This window comes from Anopheles arabiensis, chromosome 3 (genome assembly GCF_016920715.1).
Source record: "Anopheles arabiensis isolate DONGOLA chromosome 3, AaraD3, whole genome shotgun sequence".
Taxonomy (NCBI): Eukaryota; Metazoa; Arthropoda; class Insecta; order Diptera; family Culicidae; genus Anopheles; species Anopheles arabiensis.
Window position 1 is genome coordinate 89,439,017 of NC_053518.1, and position 21,285 is coordinate 89,460,301.

The window sequence follows — 21,285 nt, forward strand, 5'->3', positions numbered from 1 at the left end:
AAAATCGCCAAATCATTGTTTCCTGTTTGTTTGTTTTTTTTCACACATCAGACCAGCATTTCTGGCACTGAAAACCTCTGTCTAGTACAATAGCTCACTTACTCATAACTATTCCAGGTAACTTTTGCAATTTATCAATAGCTATTTATACTGATATCCCTCAAAACATTGTGAACGTGTTTTGTTTCTATTTGGATTCTTAAAACAATTTTGATGTTACAGAAGTAACTTCTTTAAAAAAAACAAGTATTTTAAAGTGCGAATGAACAATTGAGAATAGTGGAAAGAATTCAATTTATATGACAGTAGCATTTGTTCATAATTTGCTCCAAAAGCAAAGTGCGCCTATTTGAATTTTTGCCACTGTAATCATGAAATATCTTATCAGTGTAAAACAAAAAAAACCCTGATAGTAGCAATTTTGGTAGGAAGTATAAGCTGTCGGTTGTTGGAAGTTTATCCACACAAGGAAGCAGATAGTTTAATAAAGGTGATGGATTCAATCCTGGAGTTCGAGCTGAAATCGTACGACACGACGCATCCAAACCGTGGCATTGCAGTGGTCATAAATGATAGTGAAAGGCGAGAAGGTTCGGAAAAAGACGTACAAGATGTGGTGGCTACGCTGGAGGGTTTGAAATTTAACGTGCGTACCTTCCAGGATAACACAAAGAAAGAGATCAAAAAAGCTCTATACAAAGTGGCCCGCGAGGATCACAACGAAAACGACTGTCTGGTAATTGTGGCGATGGCACACGGAAAGAAAGATCATATCACGCTGAAAAAAGAAAAGCTGCGAATCGACAAACTGTGGGCTAGTTTTGTGGGAAACAAGTGTCCTTCATTGATTGGGAAACCGAAGCTTGTGTTCATTCAAACGTGTCGCGGTGATAACGTAGACTTTGGAGTAGCTTCGCACGAGACAGATTCGACACCCTGTTCAGTGGATCCTGCACCTGGTATTATACCAATGTATGCGGATCTGTTGGTGATGTACTCATCCTACGACCGTCACATATCGGTTCGCTGCAAGGACAAAGGATCCTGGTTCATACAATCGCTTTGCCAAGTGTTGCGCGCCAACATTGCCGGAAAGGAGCTTATCAGCTTGCTAACCCAAGTGTCCTACATCGTGTCGTGCCAAACATCCATCACGTCCGACGGGGAAACGGTTAAACAAATACCGTCTATTAACTCAATGCTCACGAAAGCCTTCTACTTTGTGCCAAAACAAACTCAGCAGATAAGCTGAAAGCTGTAAAGCATTTAGAAAATAAATGAACTCCAAGCTATTTTATGTTGCGATGGCTCGGTTGTTTTGTTCTGAATTCTTCCGAAACATAATTAAACAATATTTGACTGCCTTAGCCATCATACATATCAGTCAGTGATGTATATAGATGTACAGGTAGTCCCCAACCTCTTATACGAAGATTTGGACGAGGATTAAATTTGACAGTTCTTTGAGCAAATTGTACTGATTTGACACATGAATTGTAAAATGCCAAATAATTTCCCTTTGATTGAATGTTAAAAACCATTTCAACAGGTTTAAAACTGCTGTAATAAGTCAGCAGGCACCCTTTACTAGTAAACTCACGATATTCGACTTACGCGGAAATTCGTTTACAGCCCCAATTAACCGTTTATCTCGGGGACCGCCTGTGCTATGCTAGATAAGCTCATTTCCTTTGCAAACAATTGATTTTATCTTTTTTCTACTAAATTATTGATACCTCTCGAAGCATTTTGATAAAAATACAGATAGACATTCAAAGAATTTCATTCAAATTCAGACATTCAGAGATTCATAGAAAGTTCGCTCATTGATCAGTTCTAAGAATCAATTACGGCTAGTGAAGCCTAAGATAATACCAAATTACAGTGGCAAACATTACTTTAAGCGCACCCGTATGTCTATGCTAAACTTAAACTAGATGAAAGCTATTATCGATTAAGCTGAGCATTTTTGGTAATTTATTTATCATTTTGATGTTTATTTTTTTGAAAAATTGTCAAAAAGCTCGTTGGCGTGCTGCATAATTAAGACCCTAGTTTTGTACCTTTAATGCTCTTATTTGCTTCCACTGGAGATGTTAACGTATGTGTTTAAAGTTAGATTATTCGAACAATTGTGAAGGAGATGTTAATTTTCTTATTTTTACAATAAGTTTAAAATGATCTAATTGATCACAACCAAGCCAGTATTGAAGTAAGATAGACGACATTCAACAGGGGAAAAAAATCTATAGCGACGAGTCGGTAAAACAACATTTAAATAAAGCTGTTGGAATTTGTCATATTTTGACATATATTGCATACTTAATTTTCAATTATTTGTCAAATACCAATATTTGCTTGAAAAGGTGTAGCGCTGATACTAATTGCTGCCACTGTACTCATCGATGGTCTTATCAATTTAAAACAAAAAAGAACACTGATAAAAAGAAAAGCGGCAGGAAATAAAAACTGTTCGTCGCCGTTCACAATCGGTGTTCACACACGGTAGCAGGTAGTTGCTTGGAAGTGATGGATTCACTGCTCGAGCTCGAGCTGCAGTCGTACAAAACGAATCATCCCAACCGTGGCATAGCAGTGGTCATAAATGATAGTGAAAATCGAGATGGTTGGGAAAAGGACCTCGAAGCGGTAGAGACTGTGCTGCAAAGGCTGAAGTGTGATGTGCGTACGTTCTGCGACAAAACAAAGCACGAGATCAGAGATGCGCTGCGCAACGTGAGCAAAGAGGATCACACCAAAAGCGACTGTCTAGTAATTGTGGCGATGGCACACGGAAATAATGATAAGATCACGTTGCGAAGAGGTGAAATGCATATTGACGAACTGTGGACTGATTTTGTAGGGAACGGCTGTCCCTCGCTGATCGGGAAACCGAAGCTTGTGTTCATTCAATCCTGTCGCGGTAATAAACATGACTATCTAGTTGGCGGGGCTGCGGTAGATGCGGTACCGTCTCCAGAGAAACCAATTTGCGTCGAAATACCAATGTATGCGGATCTTTTGGTGATGTACTCATCCTACGATCAATACGTTTCGTACCGTGACAAGGAGGAAGGGTCCTGGTTTATTCAGTCACTTTGCCAAGTGTTGGGTGCCAACATTGCCGGGAAGGATCTTCTCACCTTGCTGACTCACGTGTCCTATCTTGTATCGGTTCGATCTTTTCTGATGGAAAGTGAAGTGAATATGGTAAAACGTACCGGTGTGCTGAAACAAATACCGTCAATTAATTCAATGCTAACGAAAGCATTCTACTTTGTGGACAAATAGTGTAGCAGAATAGTTGGAAGTTCAAATACAGTTGGAATAAAACATGCAATATAAGTGGTTTTCTGATTTTATTTTAACAAAAGATGCGTCCAGTAGATAAGGATAGGATAAGTAGGATAAGTAAGCGTCCAGTAGAAATACATTTTTGGAATGTGGCACACTCTAAATTTCTAGTCAAATGTACCCCCTTTACACTTTTGATAACCTCTTCCCGTTTTGTATCACTACGTTTAGCGCGATATCTTTCTTTGACTGATATCATTTCTGAAATCGCTTTAATTGCTTACGCATGAAATTTCTTGGAAACAGGCCGCCAAAAACCTCTTGTCATGTTCAGTGACGGCATTATCGTAATCTATTCTGCAATGGAACAAGCTGAATGGATAAAAAACAACAAAAACCTTAAGCAATGGACAGAAAAAAGAATGTATTTATGGATCAAGTTATTATTTATTCCCTGGAAAAATACGTTCCTGGATTCCGCTGATGATATAATTACTCGAATTTATCATCGTTCTAAGATAGAAGAACTCCTCTGACACCTCCAGATTATCATACCATTCCTGTGGCCTTGCCGAAGATATCCGTGATAGTTCCAAATACATTGAAGGTATTAGTAAAAAATCTCATGATCCCTGGGAATTCTTACAGATATTACAACTTTAGTTCCTGGACCATTTCCCTGAATGTTATGAAAACAGAGAGGCTACATTTTACGATAATTCTCGCCACACCATCATGACGGACATTCGTCATTCGGAAGCAAACTTTTTGGTCTTTATTATGGTGTTTCTCCTATTTTTTTGGCCTCAAATAGAGCAGCTTGGTTAACATGGACACCATACAGGGCATCTGCTTCTTTGCATCTATTTTGGCATTATCCGGAACGTTCGACTGATAGTGATACGCTACCCGGCGCGAAACGGCAGTCAGTATGTGCAGCAGCTCCTTGCAATGGGCACTCGCCCCAAGCTCGGCACAGAGCGATTGGATGAACCAAGACCCCTTGCTCGGATTGCGCCACGAGTAGTGGCCATCGTACGTGGAGTACATGACCAGCAGGTCTGCCATGGCCGGAATAACGTATCGCATCGAGCCCGGTGACGATTGCGTATCGACGGAATCTATGCTTATGGTTGCTTGAATAACGCCTTCATCAAGCTTCTTGCCTCGGCAGGCCTGTACGAAAAACAACTTCGGCTTACCGATCAACGATGGACAGGCGTCGCCAATGAACGGTTCCCACAACTGGTTCGCTTCGTATGACTTATCGGAAGCGTACAGTAGATTATTTTCTTTGCCGTGCGTCATCACCACCACCACTAGACAGTCGCTGTGCGAGTGATCCTCACCGGCAAGCTGCTTGAGCGCGGAAAGTAGTTGCTTTCTGTTCGGATCGTCCATCACACGCACCTCGAATCCGATTCGTTGCAATACCGTGCTAATATCGGTGCGATCCTTACTGCTACCGACGCGCACTGCCATGCTGCTAAAGATCACCTGATTGATGATAAGCGCAATGCCACGCCTAGCATTACTTGTGTCGTAGCACTCGTCAATTCCTACCGGTGCGGCATTAGCAAAACCTTCAGTGGGATGCGTCGCTGCTGCACTACTTCTAGAATGGATAGAAAAAAACTCTATTGCACATTGCTCGTTATGCTCAATTTAAAATCATACTCACAATTGTACCGATTTTGAGTCCAACTCATCAGATGACCCAGAAGGAAAAGCGGAGGAGTCCATTTTCTAAAGCACAAACTGACTATTAAACATATTCACTGTTGACGTTCCGTGACAGACTAACGTGAGACTCAATTCGTACCGTACCACCTACTCAATGAAATTCCAGGTTTATCTTTACGATAGGTCTTATCAAATCAAATTTCAGTTCAGCAGTCATTAAACGTCTCAAACAAATGAAAAGCAGGCCTTGATTTATGGCGAAGTAATCGTATTTTTATTTACAAAAATCATAATTCACATCAGGGCATCAATTGCTTATAATTCACACATTAGTAATCCACTATATAATCAACAATAGTTACTATATAATGCTTGAAAAAAAAATAGACTGCTTCTGTAGAAAGTGAATGATTTCAACCAACTCAGAACGAACTTACATCGAAAACGTTTCAAATTCAAACAATGAAACATTTCACATTCGCTGAACACAGGGTGTAGCGGAAAACTTAGTGCTTTTTTCAACTGTTGGCACACTTATTTATGATATCTTATTTAATGATGATGATTTATTAAAGTTTCTTCCTGCGTACAGAACAATCGTGAACAAACAACAACCAACAGAATGTGTCAGAAATATCATTCGTGGAATAGTCGAAAGCATACGGATGTAATATGAACATGCAAAATGTATCATTACAATAAAGATATTATTACCTTAACCAAAGCACCAAAGAATATCTATCGCACTGTACGCAACATTCGATTGTATTAAATAGATCGCATCTTTAACGAGTAGAAATGATAACGACCCGTTTCCGGGTCCCTTATATGCTCATTAGGGCTCAACAGTGGCGGATTAAGGGTATCGGGGGCCCTAAGCGGAAAGACGAGTTGAGGCTCCTGTAAATGGTAAATGTTGTTGTGCCGGGGGGAGGGGGGGGTAGTGGCACTAAACTTGTTGGGATATTGAACAGTACACCGACAGGAGCCCCTTCGATCACAGGTTCTAAAATTTTTGCTGACGGGGGGGGGTGCAAAAGATTCGCCAGCCTCGGGGCCCCAACGGCCACCCTACCGGGGGCCCTTGTCGCTAGTACTCTGTTCATACGGCATACTATAGAATGGCGATCTACGGGGCCCCTAAATTGGCGGGGCCCCAGGCGACCGCCTAGTCCGCCTACCGTTAGATCCGCCACTGGGGCTCAACTGCCCATTAGTGTCTAAGGCAGGCTTCAACCAGCACCGGTTTTTGCTCCAAATAAGAAGATAAAGAAGTATATCATAAAGATCCTGTGACGTTAGTTATTCCAAACTATGAGATAATGATCCAAAGCTCACCCTACTGTTTTCTCTTGGTATGTAATGGTAGGTAGCCATCATACATTACAAATACGAGTATAAAACACACACTCATAAAAATGACAAAAACCCGAGAACCCGAACACATTCCGGTCCAGTCAAGGAAGCTTAATGAAGCGTAGACCCCCGGTATTGCGAATCTTCGATCCGAGGCCTCTGATAAAATTTTTTGATTCCTCGTACCATAATGAACACAAGAAGGGGAAAAAGGGAAGCAAAACAAAGAAGGGTCGTATTGATAAGCCTTATCGCATGATAGTGATGCGAGCCATGAGGTGGGCAGTGCAAATCCAAAAACCCTTCAGTTCGGCAGCAAAGGCTGGCAGAAAGTGAACACTTTGTGTCCCCTCCGTCACGATGGATACCGCTCCGGATGAGATTGACGTGAAGCCGTTTAGCTCGTAAGTTTGTAACGAAACGCGCAGCTTCTATGCCATTCTAGGATTGAATAAAAACAAAATCTTCTTCTTTTCTAAGGCCATCGCCGACAGAACCACCCGCACGTGCTCACAGGGGATCCGTCGTCAGCTCACCGCACGCACTGGCGGCAGTACAGGAAGAAAATTACGACACATCTCATCGAAACCGTGGGACGGCATTGATTTTCAACCACGTGAACTTTGAGTCCAATGCTAAGCGCGAAGGAAGCAACAAGGATCGCGACGAAATTAAAAAGGAACTGCTGCAGCTCGGTTTTGATGCGCGAGTATTTAACGACTTGAAAAAGCAAGAACTGCTTGCCAAGCTGGACGAAGTTGCCAAAGAGGACCACACAGAGAGCGATTGTTTCGTACTGGTGATGATGACGCACGGTCAGGACGGTTCGCTGTATGCCGCCGATAAGCAGTACCAGATTGCCGAGCTGTGGGAACCCTTTGTTGGCGATGCGTGTAAAACACTGATCGGCAAACCGAAGCTGTTCTTCGTACAAGCCTGCCGGGGCACCAAATTTGACAAGGGCGTTAAATTGACAAAGATAGCCACGGACACCGTCGATGCACTTTCGTCGTCTAGCCAACGGACGTGCGTCATTCCTACGATGGCCGACGTGCTGGTAATGTACTCAGCCTTCGATGGACACTACTCGTGGCGCAATCCGACCCACGGTTCCTGGTTCATACAGTCGCTCAGCATCGAGCTGAACCAGCACGCCCATCGGAAGGAGTTGCTTCAGCTGCTCACTTCCGTGTCGCGCCGGGTGGCCTATCTGTATGAATCGAACGTGCCGGGCAACGAGCAAATGGATGGAAAGAAACAGATGCCCTGTGTCGTGTCGATGCTTACGAAGGCGCTCTACTTCCCACGCAAATAAAGTGCCGGCCTGTTAAAACGTGAACCGGATACTCAACCAACATACTGCACGCATACTCGACCATTGCTGAAGTCTCTCTTCCTTTGTGTGAGTGTATTATTTTAATCGGTTTTTTTTTGTATACAATGTTCTACTCAGGAATAAAGTGCTCCATGATGGCAAGCGTTTTCTGCTGCTACCACACTAAAAACTAATAATGTGCATGTGTTTGTGTGTTTCCAATGAGTGCGGCCCAATCGTGATCCTTCGTGAAGACATGCGTAAGCGCATCCAAACTTCACACCGTCCATCCGTGCGGTGTTGGTCGTCAGTATACAGGCAGCTTTCGGCACGTGCGGCCGTTCCGGTTCGGTGGAAGTAGTACACACGGTGGTAGTGTGTGGTCGTTTGCTGTACGTTTGGAGCTGTCAGTGTGAGCCGTGTGTGAAGCTGTTCAAAGTAATCCTTCATTTTCCAGTGCCCTGTTTCAGATATCTTTGCATGAAGTCTTCCGCGGGGTTTTTATTCGATTCGTTTTCCGTTTGTTTGACTTTTGAAATCCCCGTCGTACCAAGCCCAGCTGCGAGCGAATTTTGCTACCGCCGCGGAATCAATAAAACCGCACCGTGAACGTAATCTAATTAACGCCAGCTCTTGTCGACGTGTCAGCAAGCGGACCGTTTATCAATTGTAAGCTTTTGAGGTCTTGACACTTTTTTGGGGCGTAGGGTACACATTAGCTGGCTTCCGCTAAAGAAAGCCCCTTCAAGACAGGTTAAATGTATCACCAGTGCCGAAAGCAGTCATCGATCATAGAGTTGGGAAGCCGCGGGTAGTGTCCAAGGTACTGGCGCTTGCAGACAGTGTGTGTACTGGAAGTAGGTGTCGGTTAGCCGGGAGTTTTGGTTCTGGGCATTTTCATATTCAAACCATTTTTTTTAAACTGTAAACTGAGGTTGTGTTATTAGATAGGCTAAAGCCGATTGCTAAGTCTTGCCGTGCTATATGTGTCTTGCAGTTGTGGTGTAATGGATATAGCGCGTTGCACTGATAAGGGTGTTTGGGAGCCAGTAGGTCGTTGGAAGCATGTAGCATAATGTTGCGTGGACTTCAACAGCAATATTTAGGTTTTTGAAAAGTTAAAACTGATAATAAACATCAAGATTAAAGACATCAACCGAAGGGTTTCAAGCAAGAAATAATTCCCAGTGCATAGAAGAAGTCTTGCTGTGTTTCTGCCTTTTCACGTGTTTAGCCATTGGCCTGTGTATGTGTATGTGCTATGCAGCATTGAGTGCTTAAATGAACAGTGAGTATTCACTTGTTACTTGAACGCAGTCGCATCCAAGCCAGTACAGTGTAGAGTTACACTTCAAGAAGCCTTACGCATTGAGCATATCATTTTGTGTCGCTGGTGCACGTTGAATATCATAGGCAAACGTCTGAGAACACGCATTATGACTAATGAAACTTGAAATGAAATTCCCTCAAAACAGAACGTATTGAGAGGAATTTTTCAAACTGTACTGTTATCTCATGAAGTCTCATGCAATTGAAATATAGCACGTCTACCGTTCAGATTAGCCTTGAAGGAGTTCAGCCACACCAATATACGTTATCGTTCACCTAATAAACCCTAATAAAGCGAAATCATGTAAACATTTCGCGGAATTACGTAATCATTCCGCAATCGTTCGTTCGGGGTTGTGGCAAAAAAAAACAGGTATCTTATCACATGATTGATTGCAAATACACTGGGGCTGCCGCAAATGCAAGCCATGGTAGGTAGATGAGTCATAGTCCGCCAGCCAGCAGGTACATACGTCATCTGGGTGGTTTTTTTTTCTATAACCTAGGAGCAATCGGTCGCCATCATTCCACACGACTATCCGGAACCGGTCGCCACCGACAGCTACATCATACCGACGCTCGGACTCTACCACGGCTCGTTCGTCTTCACCTATCTGTCCACCTTTCTGTCCTACATTACGCCGTACGATCTGCCAGTAGGTAAGAGCACCGTGCTGCATACTTCCCCGCCAACGATGCGGCGGGTTGGGTCGGGTCATAAGTGTTGAATAAAAGTCTACTGCATTCTAGAGCTGCTGCGCGATGCATTCCACACGAAGGTGTCCTTTCTGCAGCTGATACTGGAGGTGAGTACTGCTTCTAAAACTGACGTGGCGCCAAAACTGATCGTTTGAAAATTCTCCCCTTTCCCTTTCGCAGGCCCTCAAGGTTGAGTCGGGCTACATCTGTCTGATAGCGATCTTTTTCCTGATCTCGCTCATACCGCTCTGCTACACGATCGCGTGGGGATGTGCGAAGGAACCGGACGATGATCTGAATCCCGGCCCAACCGTCGATGCCATCATACAGGCGGAGGAGCTATCGCTCGAGGAGTCACTGCACTGTCGCAAAAGTTTCCTCGGTCTAATGCTCCAGGTCGTCATACTGCTGCTGATGTAGGTTGTTTTTTCTGTTGGTGTGTCGAGCGGGTGAATCAATCAATAATCGCAATCTCTCTCGTCGCCTCTTTTCCCAGTGCCGGTGTCATAGCAATGTTTGTGACGAACGAACAGATTGCCTCGGCCGTCGATCACACGCCCACCGTCGTGCGGTCTTCATTGCTCGATGCGGCCACGTATCTGCGCGATGCCGAATCGCAAATGCGGTTCGTCATCGCGCAAGGACTTGCCACCGCGACCGAGCGCATAAGGGACGATCTCGAAGCCGTCGACAAGCTGCTGGGCGAACCGATTCAGCACCATCTCGCACTGTTTACCGGCATCGACATCATCTTCGAGTCGATCATTGAGATTAGCACGAGCAGCAGCAACCTGTCGCGCCGTATCCATCTGCTGCAGGATGCACTGGCCCGGGCGGCCAAGATCTCGTACGAGGCGGAGTATCGGCTGGACGAGCTGCAGATACAGCTGACGGTGCTGCAGCGCCAGTGCACGTTTCGCGATCGGCCGCTTTGTGATACGCTGCGCATCAGGAACTTCGAGGACACGGGGCTGATCGACCGTATTCGGAAGCTGCAGGCGGATCGAACGCTTGCCAAGCTGATGGCGATGGGTGAGGCGAGTCGGAACAGTAGCATGCATGCGTTGTCGCAGGAGCTTACGCTGGCAAGGGCTACCTTCCGCAACTATGCTGGAGAGGTGCGCAATGCTACCGAAGAGCAGGCAGATCAGGTGGAGGAGCGGTTGGAGGAGCTGAGCAACGATACGGAAGCGACTGTAAGCGTGCTGTCACAAACGATCGGTGAGCTGGTGGGGCAGGTGAACCGGACGGCAAACTTCTCCGACTCGTTCTTCGATCGGTACCGTGAGATTGGTGCGATCTTGTGGTTGGCCGGACTCGCGACCACCATCATGACGCTGCTCGTGACGCTCATTCTGCTGAGCGCGCTTAGCTGTGGCTGCTGTCACGCGGACAATAAGGCGGGCATCACGCTCATCCTCGGCGCTGTTTGCATCTGTATTGCAAGCTTAGCGCTGTCTGGATTCACGATGATGGAGATGTTGCTGGGCGCTCATGGGCAGCTGTTCATCTGCCATCCGCTGTACAACGAGCCGGATTACACTGTGCTCCAGAAGCTGATCGACAAACCGGGACTGATTTACCCAACCGAACCACAGTATGGGATCATCGGGGAGCTGCTGCGACAGGCTGCTCCGGCCGATGCACGATGGTCACAGCCAGTACAGATATCGCTCTCGAAAGCGCTGAACGAGTGTGAACAGGGTCGTGGCTCGTACGGCACCTTTCAGCTCGATTCACTGCTCAATCTGTCCGCAAAAATAGAGCACCGCAAGCGGCCCGAGCTTGAGCGAGCGATTGAGAGTGTGGGCGCTAGCGAGGAACCATTTCTTGGGTTTACCGTACGCATCCAGGGCATACTGGAGGATATGCTGTACGACTCGGACCTCAACATGACGAGCACGCGCATCGAGCTGACACAACTCTCGCCCGACAAGGATGTGCTCACGTTCATCGATCAGCTGCAGCGCGTATCGGCCCAGATCCAGGATGTGGCCACCTCGAGCCGCATGACCACACTTGGGTCGCGGGCCAAGCGCCTGCAGCTCTCGCTGCTGGCACCGCTCGAACAGTTGCGCGGTGACATCGTGTACCATCTAACCGCGCTCGAACTGCAGCTATCGCCGTGGGCCGCACAGGTTAATAAAAGCTTGACGCACCTGCGAAACGCGCAGTCCTTCCTCGACACGGACGCGGCTGAGGTGTGCTACAACCGTAGCGACACCTACCGGGCAAGGTTGCGTGGCCACCTGGACGCTTACCGGAACTACACGACCATGGTGCTGAACGATCGATGTGCAAGCTGTCGACCTCTGTTCGACATCTTCGATGCGATGCGCATGCTGTTCTGTCACCACATTATGGATCCCATGAATGGGCTATGGTTTTCGGCGTTTCTGTGCCTGTTTCTGTGGGCTGTGGCGACGCCACTGTCGTTAATGCTTTCCTCCACCTACCGGCGGCTCGAGATACTGTCGACCAAACTGCAACACTCCAACAGCCATCGGTACAAGTGAGTACATCTTCAGAAATCCTCTGCTAGCTTCACGGCTCGGAGAAAGTTCTGAGAACAGTCCCAGAAACAGTAGGGTAAACGTACCTATAGTGGTGCTAGTACCAATAGGGGTGGTATTGCACTAAAATGCGTCTCATACGATAAATTAACAGTAGTTGAGTTATTTACGATAGTGTGAAATGTTATCTAGCCTTTTACAAAGGATTTTAAAATGAAATGGGGCCATTCCGTTTCTTAGAGACCGTAAAATCCATTATTTTGTGAAAGGTATCAAAATTTTCCCAAAATCCTTAGGATTTCATAACGATACTCATATTTTTATTAACGATCTATACCACCACATAACAACGCAATTATTAGTTTTTTAACATAATTGTTATCAAATGATATTGTTTTATTCAAATTCATTGGCTTTTGACCATATTTACGTATTTTTAAGTGTTTTTTATGATAGTGCCATTATAGGTACACCAAACAGGCATGTTCCTATAGTGGTCCTAGTTCTAAAATCAATAAAAAAAGGTAATTTTAGATTTTTTTCGACGAAATTTTTGACATGTAATACTGTTTTCATTAAAATAAGCAACAAAAATGAGTTTTCTGTAAGTAATTTACCAAACAAAGGCCAAAATTCGCTTATTTGGCTGAGTGAAAAATCGACTTTAAATCAAGCAAACTCTTCTGCGTATGGGTTGACGTCAGGTGTTGTTCAGTACTTTAGTCAATATTTTCATCAACCAAATTCATACATTTTTTACGATCAAATTACGAGAGAAATCTTTATTATGGCAGTAATCCTTGATATTCATACGAAAACAGCTTCAAAACTAAGTTATATTGATATTATACACTGTTTTGAGGCATCCTTGTTTACCACCACCACTTGTTATTGTCTTGTTCTCGTTGCAGTGCACGAGCTTCCGTACGTGAGGATCAGCGTGAATCTAGCCACTGGTCGACGCAACGGTAAGTTACCCTGCCTAACGGCAATGCCCTACTTCTTGTGACCTCTCCTTAGCGCTTGCTTACATCGTCGCTGCAAACCTGCCGAGAGATGAATACTAACCGAAACATTTCTACCTTCATCCCTTCTGCCTTCCATTACGACACACCATCATCATTCACGTAACCCCGAATTGGCAAACGCGGGACCACCGAAATTGACCCGTTCTATCGTAAAAACCACCACCGTCTCCCACCAGATCCACCGTCAGTGTTATGCCGGACATAGACAGATCTAATTGGTAATCGATTCCCGCGAGATGTGTTTAAATTATCGTACGAATATTCCATTCCTGCTACCTGAAAATCGTCTCATAACCACATGAATTTCCCTGCGAAATCTCCTCCGGGTGGTGAACTAGAATCTAAGGTTAAGCCACGTGCACACTGCCATTTTCCGAACCCTCAATTTGCGTGCAGTACATGAAAATATTCAGGGTGGCCATAGGGGCGAACCATTCCCAACACAAACACACACACATACGCAAACACAGACAGGCGCGCGAAAGATACGCTTGCATTTCTCTTTCTCTCCTCCCGTTCCTACCCGATCCGACCGAAATGCGCATACGCGGGCTACGCGAAGATCCGTCTGGGTGCATGTTAACGCAATGGCAGAGTCGAGTACGGACGAGGAGCTTTCACACTACACGGCAACCGGCAGCGGCGAGGAGGACGGCACCGAAGAGGGGGCGGTCGTAATTGAGTACATCGAGTTGCGGTACGAAAGCGGCGACCCGACCAACTACCGGGAAAGCTTAATCTAGCGGACCCGGCGAGGCGACGGATGGCGCAAACGCTGTTAATATCTGTGAATAATATTTATCTTTCGATTTGTTCGTACATAAAGCGCGATTATTTTAGTTCGAGAATGAGTGAAACTTTTGTTTTCAATTAGCTTTTAATTTGTTTATCCGAAATTTACTAAACAAATCATTCGTGAAACAAACAGCACGTCGACGTGACATGGTCCGGTCAACAATTATCCTCCAGGATGCTTGATCCCTAGATCACTAGATCTCCGACAGGTCACGCTTCACCCCATCCAGCCATCGAGTTCGCTGTGCTCCCCTGCGCCTTATGCCGAACTGGGGATCGCTGTCGAACACCTTCTTGGTGGGGCATGAGTTCAGCATCCTCATGACATGCCCCAGCCATCGTATCCTGCCATTCTTCACCACCGTCAGGATGCTCGGCGCACCGTACAGCTCAGCAAGCTCGTGGCCAAAGATGATCCGGAGGATGCGTCGCTCAAACACACCCAGAGCATTTGCATCGTCCACTTGAATGGTCCAAGACTCATTTCCATAGAAGACCACCGAGTGAATGAATAGACGCGTTTCGACGAAACGATTTCTGCTTGAAAACTCCTGTCAAAATCACCGTTTTCCATGGCAACGGAAAATTGAGCAGAGTTCGGCGAATCTTATTCGTGCAGTTTTTGCCATCCACCGCAGGCTTAAGATTTAAGATTTAAACACGCAGAAGCGAGATAATAATTATATAATAATTAATCAGAGACCACTGATTTAATTAACTCTGAAGAATACGCTCTTCCCTCCCTCACTACGAGCGTTACGTAATATAGCGATGAGCCCTACCAAGCACATATTCAAGTAAGAATAAATATTAATATTTTAAGAACAAATAGTTGATTTCCTATTGGATTATTGTACTTTGAAATATTTCACATGAAAGATATAATTATCCATGGCATTTACCCCACTTCAATCCATTATACACTTATGTTTAGCTTATTGCCGTTTTGCTTTATTTTGTATCAGTAAATTATGAAAAATAACAAAACAATCGAGCACAGAAAATGTTTGTACTTTGTCGCATGAAAATAGTTTACCTCTCGCACAGCGACTCATCGTTATCACTGTTGGTTTATTTCAACACCACAGCACACTGTCATGCATGCGCTCTACCTGGTAGCAGATAACACACAACAACACACCGCATCATCTGCGGGCGATCCAATGCAATGCCCCTAGCTTGCTTCCCGTACAGCATGCGGGAAAAATGAAAATACTTTCCCTTTTTGCTTTTTGCTCACCTCACGCAATATGCTGACTTCAAAAAGGCCGTCCAGATGCGCCCGGTGCTTCAGTTTCAATTTGTCAACGGAGTAAAACGCGTGCTACAAAAATGCGTCACTGTAGGTTGTACGTTTTTTTGATAGCTGCGCTGGTGCTAACCGAGTGTATATTAGCAATTGAATCAACCGATCGTAAAGCAATCCATCTACCGACGAGTGCAGAACTACCTAGAAAACTAAAATCGAGCCGCCGAGAAGGACGCTTCCTAGGGTTGCTTGGTCTGCTTACGGGCCTTACGCTGGTGGATTCCCTTGATGATGATAACGATCGTCCGCGACGCTCAGGGTTCGTCAAGATTGACGTTGGCCATCCTGCCGCGCTCGACGCATTCTACGGAGCGTACGGTTACAGCTCACCCTACTGGACCGGTGGATCGACCATCAACATAAAAATTCCTTTCCGACCGCCCGGAGCCGAATTTGAAACGATGGCCGTTATACCGTTCCCCGTGCACTTTCCCCACACCGGACCATCCCACTACGGGTCCGCACCGGGTGGGATTGAACCGCGTCCGACCATCTTTTCCGATCCCGTGCCGAGCGCCTCGAACGGTTCAGTGAGTATTGGAAAGACTGCAACGACACGGCAAGCAACGAACGGTTTTTTTGGGTCAATCGTTTAATCTTTCATAATTGTTCATTTTAGGAAACGATTGCAGCCGATGAATTAGAGCTTCCGAGAGGAAGAAAACAAAAGCTCGCTTCTAAAAAAAGTTCTACAACCGTTAAAAGGCGATCCCGTCCCAAGGTGAGTCCTCCGAGAACGATACGCAGCACACTGCGAGCGGACGCAGAACCAAATGAGGAAACTAACGTGGAAACGGTTGAGGAAACAACCACCACGAGCGATACACCAACGGTGCTAGCGCCCACCGAACTGACCGCGAGTAACGATCCCGATGTCTCCGCTACTAATACACCGACCGATCATTATGCGCCCGTTTCGGAAGATCCCGAACCAGCCACCCCGGCGTCGATCGTTCAATCCGAGCTCAATTACGTAACCCAGCCAATGATACCAGCGTCCTATTACACGCACCAGCACAGCCTGGCCGATCTGTCCGCGATCGAGCTGACGACGACAGCGAGCACCCAAGACTTCCCCCTGGCAGCGTTCCAGCCAAGCCGGGCCGATCATTGGCAGGATTATTACGGTACCGTCGCACAGGAAAGCTCGAACCGGCAGCTAGGGTTTCTGCCGATCGCACCTCCCGCTCACTGAGCGCACCCAGCGAAACGACTCATTTTCTCAATAAAAACCACCATCCTTCATTCTCGACACTTCCGATCTATCTGACCCGTCTGGACTCTGCGGGTACTCGGTACTCCCCTTCCTCCCCCTCCGTAACAGACGTGCGACCTGCTAATGTGCGAATCATAATGACGCTTACGTAACGCCTGCGCATAAAAGCGTAACAATGGCCCGTTCGGGCGCAAAGTGTCGCATTATGCGTCGGTGCCATAATCCACCTGCTGCGCACCAGGGAAAATGATATTTTTATGTCTCGATCCATCGCACAAGGGATAGGCACCCCGCATCCCGGTGGCTCTAATTTGTTCGTCCCGGGGTGCAGCCATACGGCCATCGCCGTTTCGCCTCTACCCTACCCTAGTGCGACAACACTTGTTTGTGGGCTGGACTGTTTTCAAGTGGTGGGTAATAAAAGCCAACGCACAGATTGCTGCACCTTTAGCCACTGCCACTGCACTTGTTGTTTGGCTCTTTGTTTTGGCTCTAGCATCTTCTAGCGATTATCCTTGCCCGGAGTGGGCCCCGAAGGACCCTGGCGCGAGAAGGAGAACGGGTTGCCCGTACTGAACGGGCGTCGCGCCGGGGCTAGCGGTGGCGCAACATTGTTGCTGGCCCGTTCGTACCATCAATTGAACCTCGCCAGCCAGTGCAGTGGACGGGTAGGACGAGGAGGGGAAGGGGCGTAGTACTCGCTGAACGGTCGCGGTGGGCACGCACTGCCGATGACTGGGGTTTTTCCCCGAGACAGTTCATTCGCATCCTTTGGGGGGGTAAATGAACGGTGCACGTACGGTCCTGGGAACTTGGCTGGTGCTGCCTGTGCTGACTGTGTGTGTGTGTGTGCGAGCGTTTCGTGTTGGCATAATGAATTGGCTGAACCGGTGGAACGAAAGAAGACAAAAAAAGAACACTCATTTGTGGTTATCGCTTGGCCGGGTGGCGTGTTTTTTACCGGGTATAAACTTTCGTTTTTGCTATTGACACTAATTACGTCTCCGCGTCTGCCGTAGCCTTAATAATTAAGCACGTCTGTAGAGGGTTTACTACTTTCGCATTAGTTCAAGTGTGCCACTTTAAAAAAAATGGCTTTAAGGGTTTTTTTTTGTCTACAAACAGCCTTTTTATATGTAATTGTTTGGCAGGTATTGTAAAAAATACATCATTCTTTGACATTCCGACTTTACTTATTGGAATATTGCATTGAATGAATCAAATTTAAACATTAAATAAGCATAATTTCTAATCCTATAAACATAATAACAACATTCTTTTTTTTATTTACTCAACTACGCATGTAATTCTACTTAATAATTTATTAAAGATATTTCGGGATGGGATACAGAAATACACGAATTAAAATGTCCTCTTCAAATTTAAAAAATCTTCAAATTTAACAAATTAAAGTTTTTTATGTGCAAAACATCAATTGATAATGCTCCCGAGATTGTGAAAAGTGAGCTATATGACATTAGAATCAGCCAGTATTTAATTATTTATCTTAAAAATGGATGATATCAGTGATCTTGTTATCTTATTTTCATTATTTTAATTATCATTATTTTTGAATGATAAAACTAAACCTTTCCTAAACAACAAGTACTATAATGATCCGCACCGGAATGATAAAGTAGTCAGAATTGGAGGTCTTGTAGAAGTTGTACGATCAAAATATGTTCATGCCGACGCTGTCCTGACTTTTAACAGACAAATGTCGAAAGGATACATTTATCCTTTCCTTATATCCTTATATCCTTATATTTATAATATAAATATAATACCAAAACACTTATTTAATACAATTGTATTTAACCCACTGTAAAATAGGCTGTCATTTAACAGTCTTCTGCTATCAAAGTTAAATGACGCAAGACAAAATATTCCGTTAAAAACCCGTTCAACCGTTGAAACGCTAGACATCCACCATTTCAAATTTCGAATAAGCATCAAACGATCACTCTTATCGTTTAATGATGTGCTTCCTTTTGGGAAAATGCCATCCCGCACTGATGCGTCCCGACGATCACCCATCACACCATATGGGTGTTTGTTTATCTCTGCTACCCCTTTCACTTCGTACCACCGTTGCGACGGACTGACTGACTGACTGACTGACTGTTTGACGCCATTCGCCCGGCACAAAAGCCTTTTAGCGCCATTAGCACAGTGTCACAAGCGCAACGCAATCCTGCACCGGCCCAAACTAATCAAACATTCCACAAACCGATCCTGATCGGTGCCATAATTAATGGTTTCGTTAACCATAAACAAAAAACCCAAAGCTTTTGCTATGGCTTAAAGCAAACCACTCAACAAAAAACACACCAAAGCAACAGCAACAAAAAAAAGGGTGCAACATGTTCCTTTGCACAGGAAGTGCACTCGCCGTGTTACTCTCGCTCGCACTCTCTCTCTCTCCGTATCGCAGCGAACACGAGCCCGGCGCCCCGTCCATTTCCGGGGACGGTCATGTCCGTACGGCTGCAGACGCGCAGACACACATCCATCCGCAACACAGATGCCGATACCTCCGGGGGCAGACTGTGGACAGCCCCTAGAGCGTAGTGGAGACGACGACGACGACGACGACGACGACGACGACGACGACGACGACGTTGACGACTACCTCAAGCGCGGATCAAGCACGTAGCACCGAGTTGCTTAACAGCACGAAGGAATGAAAGAGAGCAAGGATCACAGCACAAGGACGAATGCGGGACAGCGAGACAGCACGAGGCACGGGAGACATCCTGCACCGTTTGTGGCTCCTCAATTAGTGCGGTGAAACGGAGCGAGCGGCACGAGCGACAGGTTGAAATGGGCGAATGGGTAGCAAATCGATCTCGACACGGATATTTAAGACTGGTTGTGCACCGGTCTGTCACTATCAGTTGCACTTGAGATTTCATCCAACAACGAACCAATCAGCGAGTGAGTGCAGTGAAACGATGAAGCAATTGTAAAGCACGATCAAGCGTTACGTGACAAAAAGCCAGTGTATTTGAGTGTATTTGCGAATTGCGGAACTATTATCAAACGAAAGACAATGGTGCTATCAACTGTGTATTCGAGGATCATAATGGTGGTGTGTTTAATGCTAATGCCTACAAACGTCTCCAGCTATGCAATAGGTACGTGTTCTTGGAGAAGGTCTGAGAATCGGAAGTGCACAACAAGCAGCAACGGAAGCGTTTGTCTTTAAGAAATGTGCTCATCTACTTACACAATTTCTAATGAAAATCATGTTCAACTTTTTATCAATAGATCACACTGCATCCACCGATACAGCGACGTTGCAGGTTTTAAACGAATTTCGGACACGGCTTGTAGCGGAAGGAGTTATTCGTGACGCTAAAGGTAAAGATCATTAAACAAAGATCTATACGCAATGAATCGAAGTCTTCTAGAGCGACTATCTAATAGTAAATTGTTCTTATCACCAACAGAACTAACAATGGATACCTTCGATGAGCTGGAAGTGCTTCGGCTACTTCCCATGATTATCAGCTTCATGAAGGCAAACGCTCTGTCATCCCTCGAGCAGGACGCGTTCGAGCACATCTACGGCAGCATTTGGGAGCTGGTCGTTGAAGAGTCCCACCGGTATCGGGGCCAGCCTCGCAATGCAATTCTTACCGCACTGCTAGCCTCACCCGAAATACGTCAAACGTCAAATCCCAAAACCAACGATCCTCAACACAACTCCATTCGCGCGCCTGCAACTTCCGCCTCCCGGGAAGCTCCCTCACAGCGAGTGCTGCACATGGCTGCCACGATCGTGCAAAAGTACTACCAACGCCAAACGAAGCACACCAGTGCCAGCAAACGCAAGGCCACCCAAGCACGCCGAAATCAACCCCGGCTAAGAAGTGCCGATGTGCGTACGAAGCAACTGTCTAGCGATTCGATTCGCGTCACAATCGAACTGCCACGCTACAAACGTGCGATCGCCAAACCCAAACAATCGCCCACAAAACAGAAGGCGAAGGAGGAGGTGCACGAGGAGGAGAACGAGGAGGAGGACCCCGAGATGGAGGCAAAGATTTTGGCCGCCATTCAGGCACAGATTGGAAATCCCAGCCTGGAGGAGGAAGACGATGAAGAGGACGACGACACTGCAGCGCTTGGTGAGGATTCATCCGAGTACTTAGACGACGAACCCGACTACATGGGTGTGCTTGGAGATGATGATGACGACGATGATGATGATGATGATACCGAAGAATATGAAGAGGATGATGATGGGCATCTCGTTAACGGGCTGTTGCGAACGAGCATGCAAGATTTCGAGAATCCTTCCTTCAACGAACTGTTGCTGTTGGCGGCCCGGCACAGAGCAGCACAGCAGCGGCGGCAAAAGCAACAGCAACACCATCTTGCCCACCGAATGAAACCTTCGGCGACGCTTCACAGCAGCTATGAGGATTACTAGCCTCGCGGTAGATATCGATTGATGTCTTCATCAGTGAAAGGATCAGTGATCGATGCCTGTTGAGTGCGATGGGAGCGAATCTGCAAAAGATGTGTGGAGCATATCGTGTGGGTTCGCCAGTGCAGCAGCATTAAAATTCAAACAAATCGTACAGAAACGTTAGCGTTAGTGGTTAAGGTTAAGGTTAGGTAAGGTTAGTGTAAGGCTTTTATTATTAGGTGTTATGAATGTTGTAAAAACTCATCCTTCGAAACATTAAGTGCAATGCGATCGCTGTCGAATAAACTATAAGTGTTATTTGTGTACAAAT

At 45.9% G+C, this 21,285-nt stretch overlaps 6 protein-coding genes across 11 annotated transcripts; 5 read left to right on the top strand and 1 right to left on the bottom strand.

Moving 5' to 3' along the window:
* Window positions 1–116: 116 nt before the first annotated feature.
* LOC120901230 (caspase-3-like) lies at window positions 117–3,373 on the top strand. Its single transcript, XM_040308933.1, has 2 exons — window positions 117–1,239; window positions 2,493–3,373. Exons 1-2 carry the CDS (start codon window positions 494–496, stop codon window positions 3,289–3,291), a joined length of 1,545 nt encoding a protein of 514 aa, XP_040164867.1. The 5' UTR covers window positions 117–493; the 3' UTR covers window positions 3,292–3,373.
* On the bottom strand, window positions 3,360–5,086 carry LOC120903002 (caspase-1-like). The gene is made up of 2 exons (XM_040312161.1): window positions 4,976–5,086; window positions 3,360–4,909 (listed from the first exon to the last, which is right to left on the bottom strand). Exons 1-2 carry the CDS (start codon window positions 5,035–5,037, stop codon window positions 4,087–4,089), a joined length of 885 nt encoding a protein of 294 aa, XP_040168095.1. The 5' UTR covers window positions 5,038–5,086; the 3' UTR covers window positions 3,360–4,086.
* Window positions 5,087–6,600: 1,514 nt separating this feature from the next.
* Window positions 6,601–7,845, top strand: LOC120902817 (caspase-1-like). Its single transcript, XM_040311845.1, has 2 exons — window positions 6,601–6,737; window positions 6,814–7,845. Exons 1-2 carry the CDS (start codon window positions 6,694–6,696, stop codon window positions 7,646–7,648), a joined length of 879 nt encoding a protein of 292 aa, XP_040167779.1. The 5' UTR covers window positions 6,601–6,693; the 3' UTR covers window positions 7,649–7,845.
* Window positions 7,846–7,905: 60 nt separating this feature from the next.
* LOC120902816 (prominin-1) lies at window positions 7,906–14,074 on the top strand. 6 transcript variants are annotated; one of them, XM_040311839.1, is made up of 8 exons: window positions 7,906–8,317; window positions 9,351–9,408; window positions 9,484–9,637; window positions 9,713–9,783; window positions 9,857–10,092; window positions 10,173–12,188; window positions 13,101–13,157; window positions 13,780–14,074. In XM_040311839.1, exons 2-8 carry the CDS (start codon window positions 9,397–9,399, stop codon window positions 13,958–13,960), a joined length of 2,727 nt encoding a protein of 908 aa, XP_040167773.1. In that variant the 5' UTR covers window positions 7,906–8,317; window positions 9,351–9,396; the 3' UTR covers window positions 13,961–14,074. The 6 variants fall into 6 exon arrangements, with proteins under 6 accessions (XP_040167773.1, XP_040167772.1, XP_040167775.1 ...); XM_040311838.1 differs by having other exon boundaries at window positions 7,906–8,086; window positions 9,191–9,408; XM_040311841.1 differs by having other exon boundaries at window positions 7,906–8,086; window positions 9,207–9,408.
* Window positions 14,075–15,326: 1,252 nt separating this feature from the next.
* On the top strand, window positions 15,327–16,571 carry LOC120902648. Its single transcript, XM_040311543.1, has 2 exons — window positions 15,327–15,851; window positions 15,941–16,571. Exons 1-2 carry the CDS (start codon window positions 15,345–15,347, stop codon window positions 16,514–16,516), a joined length of 1,083 nt encoding a protein of 360 aa, XP_040167477.1. The 5' UTR covers window positions 15,327–15,344; the 3' UTR covers window positions 16,517–16,571.
* Window positions 16,572–19,457: 2,886 nt separating this feature from the next.
* On the top strand, window positions 19,458–21,212 carry LOC120903543 (glutamic acid-rich protein-like). The gene is made up of 3 exons (XM_040313030.1): window positions 19,458–19,674; window positions 19,808–19,900; window positions 19,990–21,212. The coding sequence occupies exons 1-3, from the start codon at window positions 19,590–19,592 to the stop codon at window positions 20,973–20,975; spliced, it is 1,164 nt and encodes a 387-aa protein (XP_040168964.1). The 5' UTR covers window positions 19,458–19,589; the 3' UTR covers window positions 20,976–21,212.
* The last annotated feature ends 73 nt before the right edge of the window (window positions 21,213–21,285 follow it).

Coding starts and splice junctions, on each gene's coding strand:
- LOC120903002 (XM_040312161.1), bottom strand. CDS start 5,037: ATGGACTCCTCCGCTTTTCCTTCTGGGTCATCTGATGAGTTGGACTCA. Junction 4,910..4,975: donor GACTCAAAATCGGTACAATT/GTGAGTATGATT, acceptor TATCCATTCTAG/AAGTAGTGCAGCAGCGACGC.
- LOC120902648 (XM_040311543.1), top strand. CDS start 15,345: ATGCGTCACTGTAGGTTGTACGTTTTTTTGATAGCTGCGCTGGTGCTA. Junction 15,852..15,940: donor CGAGCGCCTCGAACGGTTCA/GTGAGTATTGGA, acceptor TGTTCATTTTAG/GAAACGATTGCAGCCGATGA.
- LOC120902817 (XM_040311845.1), top strand. CDS start 6,694: ATGGATACCGCTCCGGATGAGATTGACGTGAAGCCGTTTAGCTC. Junction 6,738..6,813: donor GACGTGAAGCCGTTTAGCTC/GTAAGTTTGTAA, acceptor TTCTTTTCTAAG/GCCATCGCCGACAGAACCAC.
- LOC120903543 (XM_040313030.1), top strand. CDS start 19,590: ATGGTGCTATCAACTGTGTATTCGAGGATCATAATGGTGGTGTGTTTA. Junction 19,675..19,807: donor CGTCTCCAGCTATGCAATAG/GTACGTGTTCTT, acceptor TTTTATCAATAG/ATCACACTGCATCCACCGAT. Junction 19,901..19,989: donor AGTTATTCGTGACGCTAAAG/GTAAAGATCATT, acceptor TATCACCAACAG/AACTAACAATGGATACCTTC.
- LOC120902816 (XM_040311839.1), top strand. Junction 9,638..9,712: donor GCCGTACGATCTGCCAGTAG/GTAAGAGCACCG, acceptor GTTGAATAAAAG/TCTACTGCATTCTAGAGCTG. Junction 10,093..10,172: donor GTCGTCATACTGCTGCTGAT/GTAGGTTGTTTT, acceptor CTCTTTTCCCAG/TGCCGGTGTCATAGCAATGT.
- LOC120901230 (XM_040308933.1), top strand. CDS start 494: ATGGATTCAATCCTGGAGTTCGAGCTGAAATCGTACGACACGACGCAT. Junction 1,240..2,492: donor TTTGTGCCAAAACAAACTCA/GCAGATAAGCTG, acceptor CGTTCACAATCG/GTGTTCACACACGGTAGCAG.